The sequence below is a fragment of the Sprattus sprattus genome (assembly GCF_963457725.1).
Source record: "Sprattus sprattus genome assembly, chromosome: 8".
Classification (NCBI taxonomy): domain Eukaryota; kingdom Metazoa; phylum Chordata; class Actinopteri; order Clupeiformes; family Clupeidae; genus Sprattus; species Sprattus sprattus.
Window position 1 is genome coordinate 9,633,238 of NC_137927.1, and position 12,720 is coordinate 9,645,957.

At 38.8% G+C, this 12,720-nt stretch overlaps 1 protein-coding gene across 1 annotated transcript; it reads left to right on the plus strand.

Moving 5' to 3' along the window:
• Window positions 1-7,116: 7,116 nt before the first annotated feature.
• Window positions 7,117-11,579, plus strand: LOC308369352 (hatching enzyme 1.2-like; the record flags this gene model as incomplete). Its single annotated transcript, XM_080843759.1, has 7 exons — window positions 7,117-7,188; window positions 8,325-8,391; window positions 8,547-8,699; window positions 9,053-9,170; window positions 10,698-10,876; window positions 11,188-11,269; window positions 11,447-11,579. The coding sequence occupies 7 exons, from the start codon at window positions 7,117-7,119 to the stop codon at window positions 11,577-11,579; spliced, it is 804 nt and encodes a 267-aa protein (XP_080699885.1).
• Window positions 11,580-12,720: the final 1,141 nt, after the last annotated feature.

Below are 12,720 nucleotides of genomic sequence, written 5' to 3' on the forward strand. Positions count from 1 at the left end.
TACAAGCCTCTGTTATTCCCAACCAAAAGCAACAATTTTTCACACACAGGTCTAAGACTTGAATAAGGGTGTGCATCAAGGGAGAGAAGAACGTTTTCACTTGAAGAATCACCCGCATCTCTGATTAGACCAGAGATTAGATTAGGCACTCTGAATTAGATTAGGCACTCTGAGCCTGCTTGAGCTTCAGGAACTGCTTGACATTAAGGACACAGAAACTTTCCTATTTGAACCTACTTCTAGTGATGAGGCACACGAGAATATTATATACAAAAGAATGAACATGTGAACTTCATGTATAATAGAATACTGAAATGCACATACAAACAAGAATGGGAGCATTCAGAGAATGCAAACCTCCGCCTTGTGACCTTGACCTTTGACCTTGACATCTGAAAATCTAATCAATTATTGCCATTATATTACCCAATCTCCCCACAAAGTTTGATGGAAATCGGTCCATGCGTTTCTCCGTAATCCTGCTGACAAACAGACAAACAGACAAACAAACATACAGGGGCGAAAACATAACCTCCTTGGCGGAGGTAATAATGATTCTGATTCACAACTCATTCAATAAGCACCTTTTATATTATATTTCACGTAATGCAATTGTGATATACAGTAAAGCACTGAAAGTAATTATACTGTAATATACTAAAGGCTACATATCACAGTTAGCCCTCCTGATTTCACATCAGCTGCTAACAGTGTGGGTGTCTGTCGGGTCACTGAGATGGGTTCATGTCCTCCTGACAAGCTGATAACACTGAATACCTTTTCTAATCATGTGTTCCAAATATGACAATAATGTGGGGAGGTGTGTAATTTGACACTGAAACACAAAATTCCTCTCCCCTCTTTACTTCCTTCTGATAACAACTCTGATAACACCCTGAGGCACTTATTACCACTCTGGTCTGTAAATGTAGTGATTACTTCACTGATATCACAAAACCATTTGCAGAATATCAGCTAGTTTAGTATATGGTCAAATTCAATGACAAGAATCATTTTTTAAATGACCTGAACTTCATATACTGATCATACGCTAACCTGTGTGTAGTTTGGATCATCCACTGATCCAATGCCATACAAGTTGGGGCAGAGTTGGAGTAGATCTCATCTCATCTGCCACACACATTGCTTCAGGCTATTCTCATAAATGGTGGATCACATTCCCAAAACTGGATACGTTACTCCAATTAAAAAAGCACACTGCGCCTCCCAGTGGACATTTTGATAAACGAAAGAATCTTTGTATGTATCTGCAGATTGTACCGGGAAGTACTTTTTTTGACAACTTTAAATTCAATAAGCATTATTTGAATTATACCAAGACTGGTTCAGGCTCTATTCTCTAGACAATGATGGGCCACACTTTAGGGGATCTTTGGGCTGCATGTAGAGATGGCACCAGGCTCCACTTGCACTTAACCTTGCAAGGCTGATTTGGAAGTAGAGTCAACTAGAGTCAACTACTGTGGATTTCTCTATGTCCTTATATTCATAGACTTTCAGTCTAGTAAACTCCTTTAGATAAGGACAAATAAGTAATAATAGGCTATGTCTCAAATCCATAAGTGTTATACCCAAGGTGGGAAGGTGGCACAGAGCTATCACAATCACAAGTAGCTAGTGACATCGTTGAATGGTTACTTTTTGAGGCAGTCACCGAAGTCTCGTAAGCATCGTGGTCAATTAGTCAGATGCCAGGGGTTATATGTGTATATAAACATGATAATAATAATAATACCTTAGACTTATATAGCTTATATAAACATGGTACAACACTGCTGTACAGTGGAAAATAACAAATCCTATGAAACACATCTTCATTGGCTTGTAAGTGCCACCAAATTTCACACACACACAGAGAGAGAGAGAAACTCTAGCTCTCAGGCTACCCCTTGTGGCTGGCATGTTCTTTGCAAATGTGCCTATTGAACCCCTCACACCTTGGAGAGGGATTCTGGGTTATGAAGTATAAGTGACCTCTCCTCTGCTGTACAGTAAAGAAAAGAGATCCGTCTGAAAAATCTTGTTTGATAATTTGCTTGACTGTATTGTTGATGCCTCACCTCCTGTAAATGAGAAATGAAATGACATCTGGTGATCTGACAGAACCAGGATCTGTTCTTGTCTCCCAGCGTCTGTGGAACGAGTCAAGATGGGTTTCCTACGTACACATGGTAAGCAGGGTGGTCCAGAAAAATCGGGAAAAAATTTATATTTTCTTTTCATTTTTTTGGGTGGCAGCCATAGAGTAAAGCTACAAGAGGAATTTGAGAAGACCATCTCATCATCTCTTTATGTTGATAGTGGACAATGCTAATATTTGTATCTTTGATTATTTCAGGTCTGCCTTCTCAAAGAATAAACAATCCCCAACAGAAATGTGGACCTTGGCAAAGCCACCCAGATGAGCCAGAATGACCTTCTCCGACTGAACAGACTTTACAATAATAATAATAAACTTTATTTGTATAGCACCTTTCATACACAACAATGCCGCTCAAAGTGTTGGATTTTTACAAGTGCTGTGTACTTTAATTTCCTGAATTAAGGCCGTGGGTCATAGTCTCTTGTAATTGTTCGTTTAATTGATTTTAACTGATATTATTTGTTCTATTAGAAACAAGCGGACAGCAATACTGCCTGAGGAACCTTCCATGAGAAACAAGATACTGCATCTCCTGGATGATCAGTGAGGATGATGCGTTTGATTTGTGTTTTCCTGTTTTAGATCTATCACCTGTCTCTAATTAAAGCTCTGCACGTCATGAAACATATTCAATCTGTTGCTCTTGTTTATTATGTACACTGGATCAGAATGAGAGAGGAATACTTCCCTAAAAATGTTCAGAAAATAATTAAAATGTAGTAAAAGATTTCAACATCGTATCAACAATTCAGAGGGCATGTCCCACAGAGGTATGTGGACGATGTCAAACTTGTGAAGTTGTCCTCATCCCCTAAGCAGGCATGTCATCACATGTATGTCAGGTGGATGTGTACCTTTTTCATTTGACAATATCAACCAAGTAAATCCAATTGCACAGAATTGTTTTTTAATACTATGTAAAGTGTGTTTGTCATCATCTGCATGTGTTGGTGAGTGCTAACATCTGTCCCTGCTACATCATCAGGTTTGTGTTATATGAATGCTAAATTAAAAGCACAACATTGCCATCTACTGTCAAACACAGAATGCTCAAAAGTTTACCATGCACTTAAAACTGTGCATAAAAATATTGTAAAAAATAAATGAAATAAAATCAGCAATGCTATTTTCAGCATGTCCACAATATGAAGGAAAATAGATGCCACTTACACCATGCATAACAAAGTATAACAAAACTAAAAATCGAATTGTTCGTCTCATCTTAAATAATCAAAGAAAATCAGAATATAAAGGATACAGCCAATGGAAAGACAAGCTTGATCCACACCCCTCTTATCTGTCATGAGTCATGTTCTCTTGTACCGAGTCATCAGGAGTACTGTTCAACAACTCTCTATGGAGACTATGGGAGCTTTTCCCCTTATCGCCATGTGGACTAGCATTCCCATTGTTATCTGGAATCTTTCCATTTGGAAGGTTCTCACCAACAGAGGTTTGAATGGCTAAAGACGTTTCTACCAGCATGGTGGAACATTCAGAATCATCTTGTGGCCACAGAGTCCTGAGTGCTGACTCCAACGTACCCCACACCCAGAGCAAGAATTATGGTGATGGCAATGACACACTGTAAACCTGAACAAGTTCAGAGAACTCAAAACTTTTGATGTAACCGATTACAAAACAAAATTTGAGTACATATATTATTTTTTTTAAGTAAACTTAACTCAAAAATTATACATCGGCTATTCAGATTTTTTGTGTTATCATTTTCATAATTTTTGAGTTCTCTGAACACATATTATTCCAAAATCGTAAAGGATTTAGCCTCGTCAGATATTTGTGTTTCTCTGGGTCTTTCTCAAACTAGTTATTACGCCCTGTATAACCTGATAATGTAATAATTTCCTGATAACGTAATAACCCTGATAATGTAATAAAAAAATCCCTCATAAGTCCCTAAAAGATGTAATAAAACCTGATAATGTAATAATACCCCAATAATGTAATAAAGTGCATTTCCCAATAATGTAACAATCGCCATACCAATAATGTAATAAACTGTTACATTAATTGGAAGTTATTACATTATCAGGTTAGCCTCAATTTTGCAGAACCTGATAATGTAATAAATTCCTGATATTGTAAAAACTTTGGTCAGTGCTGAAATGTTGGGACACCAGTTATTCAGACCAAGTAGTGATGCTGTGTAAACAACCACCACTATTGTTTTGCTCATATTTTGATCCCAATGGTATAGGCCTTTAGCCTCGCAAGCCAAACCTGTACAGCAAGAAGCTGTACAAGGGTCCGGCACAACACGATTTTCAGTGTGGGCGGGATTAACGGTTGTCTGTTAAGTTGCCTCTGCACGCAATGCCACGCAATAGGAATGGCGCTACAACCAATCCGAGCGACTGACGAATGACAAAAGACGATTTGATTGGCCTGGTACAGTATGTGCCCATTAGCTGCCGGTCTATAACATACCAAAATGTTCTTCTTTTTCCCTATTAGTTGATTACCACTGAATATCCCTTTCACCATTGTAAAAATTGTGCATTCGCAATCATATAAAATATATACTGTATCTGCTAATAGTGAAGCAGCAGGTCTCTGGACAGCTTCACTGTTTGGACCTCTGAAACTGGAGACCTGATGCTACAGCACCAACCAAAGTTATTACAATATCAGGTAATTATTACATTATCAGGTTCTGCAAAATTATTGGGAAATGCACTTTTTTACATTATCGGGGTATTATTACATTATCAGGTTTTATTACATGTTTTAGGGACTTATGAAGGAATTTGTATTACATTATCGGGAGTTATTACATTATCGGGAAATTATTACATTATCAGGTTCTACACGCCCTTACAAGTTTTTGAAAGGGTATCTTCCTTACGTTCCAACTTCTTGCGCAAGCTCTTACTGTAGAGAGAACTGTCACTGGTCGACCGCCTTCCGAGTGTTGCCACTGCATTTACATCTGTGATTTCGCAGACCCTTTTATCCAAAGAGATTGACAGGGAATTTTGCATTTATAGATCATGAGCAGTTTAGGGGTTCACACTTATACACTTGGTAAGGAGGAGTGGGGAATCGAACTAGCAACCTTCCAACCTCTGGATTACTAAACGACTCCTCTACCTTTAGTCTGCTGTGTCCGTCTCTCATCACAAGAGCTTTGCAATGGTGTTCTCAACGACGTTGATGACGTCAGCTACTAACATTTTTTGAGTTATCAGGCAACGTTAACTCAAACAAATACATTCCAATACAATTAAAACGTCTGCACTTGCTCAGAAAACGAATACATTTTAAGTTGGGTCAACTAAATACCAGGTTTTAAGTACTGAATACATAATGTTAATGAGTTAGTAGAACTGTCTGGGTTTACAGTGCATATGTGTAACAAATGTAATTCACTATCATGCTCACAGCTGCATTTCCTCCAGGATTAATAAAGTGCCTACTACCTACCAATGCATTTCTCCGTGCTGCATCACTACACTAGAATCACACAAAAGATGTGTGTTGATCAGGCACCTGAGGAAACAATTGAGATGTAACAGGTCGCCTCCTTGTATGGATCCCTTATTCTGTATACACTCAGACAAAAGTAAAAAAGCTATTAAATCCCACTTATCTTTCCAGGAATGTCCCTTTCCCCGCTTAAACCACGACTGGCTAGTAGCATCCTATCAGCCACACCCAACGGAAAGCCCAGATTTTAGGCACGGCAGGTTCTCATAGCAGGTTATCTGTTCAAGGGCATGCCTCTGAGCAATCATGGCAGCCTCAGACAGATTTCCTTAAAAGTGCTAAATGCACTCATCGAGGCTGACAACACTGCCACTTTCCAGGGCCATGTCGCAGAAATGTCTGTGTGTAGTGAATTATAGCTTATCCACTGGAATGGATCCTAAGTGAACATTGGTCCACCCCTTCAACTAGATTCCAGATGAAAATTGCTTTTACAATTGTTTTAGGAGTTTAACCATCACTGATTTGCTAGTGGGCTAGGTGTGTACTGTTTAGATTGTGATGCATGCTTTTAACATGAGAATAATCAACAGGCTATAAATAAGTACACTTAAACTTTAATACTTTATGCTTTGCTCTGGACCTGTGCAAGACAGTTATGAGAAAACAATAGCTTCAACAACAGAGGAAGCAAAGCAGGTCTCCATAGTCATTAAAACAACTACAGATTTTGGCTAATACATGACTAACTAAAGAAACATAATTTTAATCCTAAACTTCAAACAGTTTATAACATTATTATTACTCTCATTCCTGAGAGTTTTCCAATAATCACCCATACCCTGATAAGAGGGCATGTATTGGCCAGCAGCCAATGTTAAATGTGTGTTTAAACATGCATGTATTAGCCAGCAGCCAAGGTTAAATGTGTGTTTAAACATGCATGTATTAGCCAGCAACCAAGGTTAAATGTGTGTTTAAACATGCATGTATTAGCCAGCAGCCAAGGTTAAATGTGTGTTTAAACATGCATGTATTAGCCAGCAACCAAGGTTAAATGTGTGTTTAAACATGATAAAAACAGCTGTACAGTAGAAGACATGCTGGCCTATACAGCACATTTTCACGGGCAGTTGTGTACATTCAGCAACTTTGTCAGGGTTGGGGCGGCTGAGAAACCTATAAAAACAGACACATTTCATGCATTTCACTCATACACTTGTGGGGTGTCACGGTACAGAACCTTTCCTCAACATATCAGGCGTAGTTGAATCTGGGTAAACCTAGTAGCAGATATCATTTGGAATTCTTAAGGCTTATGTTCTTCTTGAAATCGAACTATTGTCAGTTCCATAGTTATCAAACAAATGATACAAATGATAAAAGAATGTTTCATCTGTGCAACAATGATAGTAACTCTAAACCGTTAAACTGGTTGAAGTAAAAAAAAAAAAAAGGTCTTAAGTATTTACAGTGTGGTGTTCCCCCCCAGGTGATTGTCTGTCATGGCTGTGTTCAAGTTCGCTGTGGGTCTGCTGGCCCTGCTGCTGGTGTCTGCCTGGGCTGAGGAGGTGGAGGTGAGGGATTGGCTCATTACCGCTCCTGAGTCCTCTGAGAGTGAGAGTGATGGATTGCCTCAGGTTCACCTGTATGAGCTACATTAATGGACTCAAACTAATGAAGTCTTTCTCCTGAAAAGCTGTCATTACACTGTTTGTAACAATGAGCTAAGTTTCTAATTGATAGGAGAGTTAATATGCAAGGGTGTCCTGTAATTCTTTTAAATGTATAAATTCTGAATTGTTTATGAAGTATTTATTAATGTGTTATGCAGCAAAGCCTTAAATTGTTAATAGTGCCATAGTAGTTAATATTGTTTTTATGTATTCATAAATATTTAAATAAAAATGAGTCAGCATCATTTTCAGCAGGTAATCTTGCTCATAATGCTAATGTTTCAATGCGCTGACTGATATGGTGTTCTTCATTTCTCTCCTCATCAATCCCATTGTCAGACTGGTAAGTGATCTTTTCTGTCGATTACAATTTTAATTTCCTCATGAAAAAAAACATCAGTTTGGAGAAATCTGAACAATGTTGTAAAGAACTAATTTTACAAGTTGATCGCACAGTCCACTTTGTGAAATTTAAGCTTTGACAAATAGTCAGTCTGGTGTAGATTTGGTCCCAATCTGGTGCCGTTCAACACCAAATCAGGACCGGGCTCATCACACAGAGAAACAACTGCTCCTTGTCTCTCCACTGCTTGTCTGCATGCCCCAACCTGTGGGTGTTCATGATTCCTCCATGCTCACACCCATCAGCCTAATGTCTTATCCTTAAACAGTAATCCCTTTTGGTATTGTGACTGGCTAAAGTAGATGTCAAATATTGAAAAAAGCAGTAGCCTCTTGTAATATATATATACGTTCACATTCAAAGGCTGAAATTCAAACATGCGTACACTACAGAACGTGTCCTTGGCAGCTGAGTTGGTGTTGTCCAGAGGGCCATGTAGCACTGTGTGCAATGCTTGTTTAATGAAGAGGAAATAGTACCTTTGGCTCATTCATACTGTGTCTCAGCCTAAAGTCGTTTCCACGGTCATGGCTGCCTGATTCTGCCCAGTAATATTCCATCACAAACTTGTGGCTGTGCTTATCTTATCTTATTTCCCAGTACAAATGTAGCTCAAGTCTTCTTTTTGCTTTCTACAGATGTCTCTGAGGAGGATAATCTTTCTGTGGCTGAGATTCTTCACAAAGCCAACTTTGGCATAGGTAAGTTATATGAGCACAGCCACAAGCAAATATTTCTAATTTTATTTCTAAAAGTTTTTCTGTGATGCACTCACCTTTTCTGTTTTAAGAATTTATGAAAAGTTGGCCCATGCTGTCAGAGTTTTAACATGTATTTACCGATGATTATCCACCAGCACATGATGATGATGAGCCCCAGCTGATGGATGACATCGCCGTGGACAACGACAATGACAGGAACGCTGACCCCTGCACCTCTCGTGGCTGCATGTGGCCAAAGTCCAGTGATAAGAAGGTCTACGTGCCCTACATCATCAGCAACGACTTCTGTGAGTGACCCCTCAGGTCTCTCATCAAGCTGTCCAGTACAATCCCATCGAAAACCTAAGTTCCTTATTACAACTCCAGAGCCAAAAGTATTTGTTAACCTCTCATCACCTGAGACATAGAAAACGTGTCTTTTTCGGCGGTTCGCTTTGGTGAATAAAGCCGTGACAATGCTAAGTGTTAGCCATGCCATGTCTGAAGTGTTGACTTTCATTACATTTTAACTGGACAAGCAAATTATACACACACTGCCATCATGAAATCAGACAGCCCAATAGGAGCGTCAAGTTAAGAGTAACAGTACATCAGAAAGTTAACTCATGCTTTTGTTTTCATTGTTGAACTTGTCCCACAGCTGCTCGTGAGAAGTCCATCATCCAGCGCGGCCTGGACTCCTTTGCCTCCTCCACCTGCATCCGCTTCAAGGCCCGCAGATTTGAGAGGGACTACATTGGCATCTACTCCAAGAACGGGTGTGAAACCTGAGCAAACACGTATCATCATCTGAGAATTATCAAGTTCAAAGTGTTATTCTGAGAAAAACAAGATTGATGTTTAATACTATGCACTAATTCATATTATTTTACATTATTTGGTGAAATACTATTTAATTGTATATTATTTTTAACCACAATATTTTTTATAATATGTTTTTATTTTGCACTAATTCATATTATTTTACATTATTTGGTAAAAAAAAAATCAAAATTATGGACATTTCAGATCGACCTTGTTAATTTTCGGTTGACAATATCACAGTAGCTAGGAGAGGTTACACATACAGCCTATGACTCTGAATGTGTCATGATTGAAATGGTTAAACCCTCAGGGCAGAAAAACTAATTACAGTGCATGAAATGCCCTGTATTGTTATTCCTAGGCTTCTTCTTCTTCTTCTTCTTCTTCTTCTTCTCACCTTTTTCTGCGATTAATTCAGCCCGAACCGCTTAACGTACAAACTCCATTCAAACTTTGTCGCGTAGGTCTTGTAAAGGACACTTATGCTATGTATTTTTCACTTTTCTAAACTTTATACTTTTTAAGATATTAAATACAAACGAATCAAAATGTTCCCATTGACTTACATTGGGCCATTATGAAATCATAATAGGGTCTGTAAACTGGCTTGCACCTGTGCTTCACTGACACCTGCGCCAAATCCAAGGAACCTCTTCTCTGTCCCTCTCAATTTAACTGTAACTAGGAACAATAAGACACCTTCCATTCTCTACTTTTTTTTCTCTCCATCTTTCTCTCTATCCCTCTCAGTCTACTTTCTCTCACACTCAATCTCTCTTCTTCACTCCATTTTTATCTCCTTTTTTCAATATTTTCACTTTTTTTTCTCTTTCACTCTTGTTCACTCTTCTTTCCTTCTTCCACTCTTCTTTCCTTTCTTCTTTCCTTCTTCCACTCTTTTTTCCTTCTTTCACTTTTCTTTCCTTTCTTCACTCTCCTTTCTTCTTTCCTTCTTTCACTCTTCTTTCCTTTCTTCTTTCCTTCTTCCACTCTTCTTTCCTTCTTTCACTCTTCTTTCCTTTCTTCACTCTTCTTTCTTTTCTTCTTTCACTCTTCTTTCCTTCTTCCTCTCTTCCCTCCTTTATTCACTCTTCTTACCTTTCTTCTTTCCTTCTTCCACTCTTCTTTCCTTTCTTCTTTCCTTCTTTCACTCTTCTTTCTTTTCTTCTTCCTTTCTTAACTTTTGCATTTCATGCACTGGTATTTCCTTCAGGAAATGCATTTTCTAGTTAAAGGTGTGCAGTCTGCATGCAGAAACCAAAAAGAACAGAAGTACTAGAGCCTTGATGTGCAAACACAGTTCCTTCGGTGGCTAAGGCTATGCATTCACTGAGACATTCTGTCTAATTTTACGTTACAAAAAGGTAGCTACATCCTTAATGTTCCTAAATGACACTACTCAAATGCTGATGTTCCTCTGTTGTTAGCATAGAATAGTTATAGCTTTGAACTGATGACCTTTCTTTGTCTGCATGCATCAGGTGCTACTCCTACATTGGCCGTCGTGGTGGCCAGCAGGTTGTGTCTCTGAGCCGTAGGGGTTGTCTGTACCACAACACCGTCCAGCACGAGCTGCTTCACGCTCTGGGCTTTAACCACGAGCAGACCCGCAGCGACCGTGACAACCACATCCGTGTCGTCTGGGAGAACGTCATTGAAGGTAGGATAACATATCTAAACTAATTATCAAATGGGGGTTTATAACATGCTGAGCGAGCATGGAGTAAGATGTGTGTTTGTGTAGCTCTGCAGGAAACGTCGAAGCCTTCCTCAACAAGTCAGACCACAAAACGTTAATTTTCCCTCCGTCTTATAGCGTATTTGTAATGTGGGTTTGTAACATGTACAAAGATATTTTCATATTGTGTATATGAATATGATGATCATCTTTCTATAGCAGGCAGAGGCTGTTTCAAAATAATTAGTTAGCAGAGATAACATTTAGAAGTTAAAACTGTTTCTTTCACACAGACATGAAGCACAACTTCAACAAGAAGAACACCCTCAACCAGGGAACCCCCTATGATTACAACTCTGTCATGCAGTACCACAAGTCAGTAACACAATGGCATGATACTCTCAAATAATATTCACTGATTCATGAATTGATGGAGCAACCCATTAATTATTTAATTCAGTCATTCATTCATTCATCCATTTGACGATATTTTCACAAGCCATTTTCTCATCTCTTCATGTGCATTCTGGATGTATATTTCTGTCCTATTAGGACTGCCTTCTCTAAGAACAACCGCCCTACAATGGTGCCCGTCCCCAACAGCAACGTTGCAATTGGCAAGGCTGGTCAGATGAGCAAGAACGACCTTCTCAGACTTAACAGGCTGTACAAGTGCTGTGAGTAGAACTTCTTTCAGAATTTGTTGCGTGTGTTTTCCTGATCCTAATAAAAATATCTGTTAAGTTGATGATATGAAAATGAGCGGTCTAGGATTTGTCACTTCTTTTTTTTCATGATTTTAATTGATGCTATCGGTTTCTATCAGAAACAAAAGGACAACGACTTTGCCTGAGGAACCTGCGATGAAAAGCCAGATTTGACTCCCGGATTCACACAGAGCATGATGAACTTCATTTGGGTTCCTCTGTCTCATATGTCTCACCAGTCTCAAAATAAATCACAAGAAATATAACATTTGTTGCTGATTCCTTTCGTGTACATAGGATCAGAATGAATGCCGAAAGAAGGTTTAAAAATGTCATAAAAATATATATATTAATAGTTGCCTCAACAACACAACACTGCCGATGTCTAATAAAATTGTAATTCTCTCAGCATATCCTCTGATCAAACATCTGATCAACCAGCTGGAGTTATAGTAGTTTTTCTGCATTGGTACCCAGTATAATGGAAAAGGCTGTGTGATCTCTCCATTCATCTCCATTCTGACAGTTCGTCTGCCTCATTCTGTGTGTCCACAAAATACCAACCATTCATTCATCACACACAGTAAGAAACTGACTAACAACTTACTGAGAGAGGGCCCTAAAAACTGTTGTGAATGTATAAACATATCACATATTGTGCCAACAATACAAAAGTCATGTTACAGAGAAACACATATCATTTCCTAAATGTTTTTACTTCTAGAGACTCCTGATAGTCTAACATATTTTAAGGGGGGAGGAAAAAGTCTTAAATGGCAGAGCAATGTCCATATACTTAAATGGGGTCTGAAAAAAGATGCTCCCCACACACGCTCTGCAAAAAGATGCGCCTCGCACACGGTCTGCAAAAACATCTGCCAGTCGGCCCAAAAATCAATGGCCTTTTAAAGCAACAGTAAGGAGTTTTCCTCTAAAACTATTAAGCTAACTAAAGAATAGCCAACAGCCTTGAAAACAGCACTATTTGTTGTACTATAAAAGCTGTTCTTACATTTTTGCTGGGATTTAGGCTGGGATCATGAAACTATATGAATAAGTGGCTAGTGTGAGGATGGGTGTGTTGATCTGTCCTTCACATAACCACAGAAAGAATGTAAA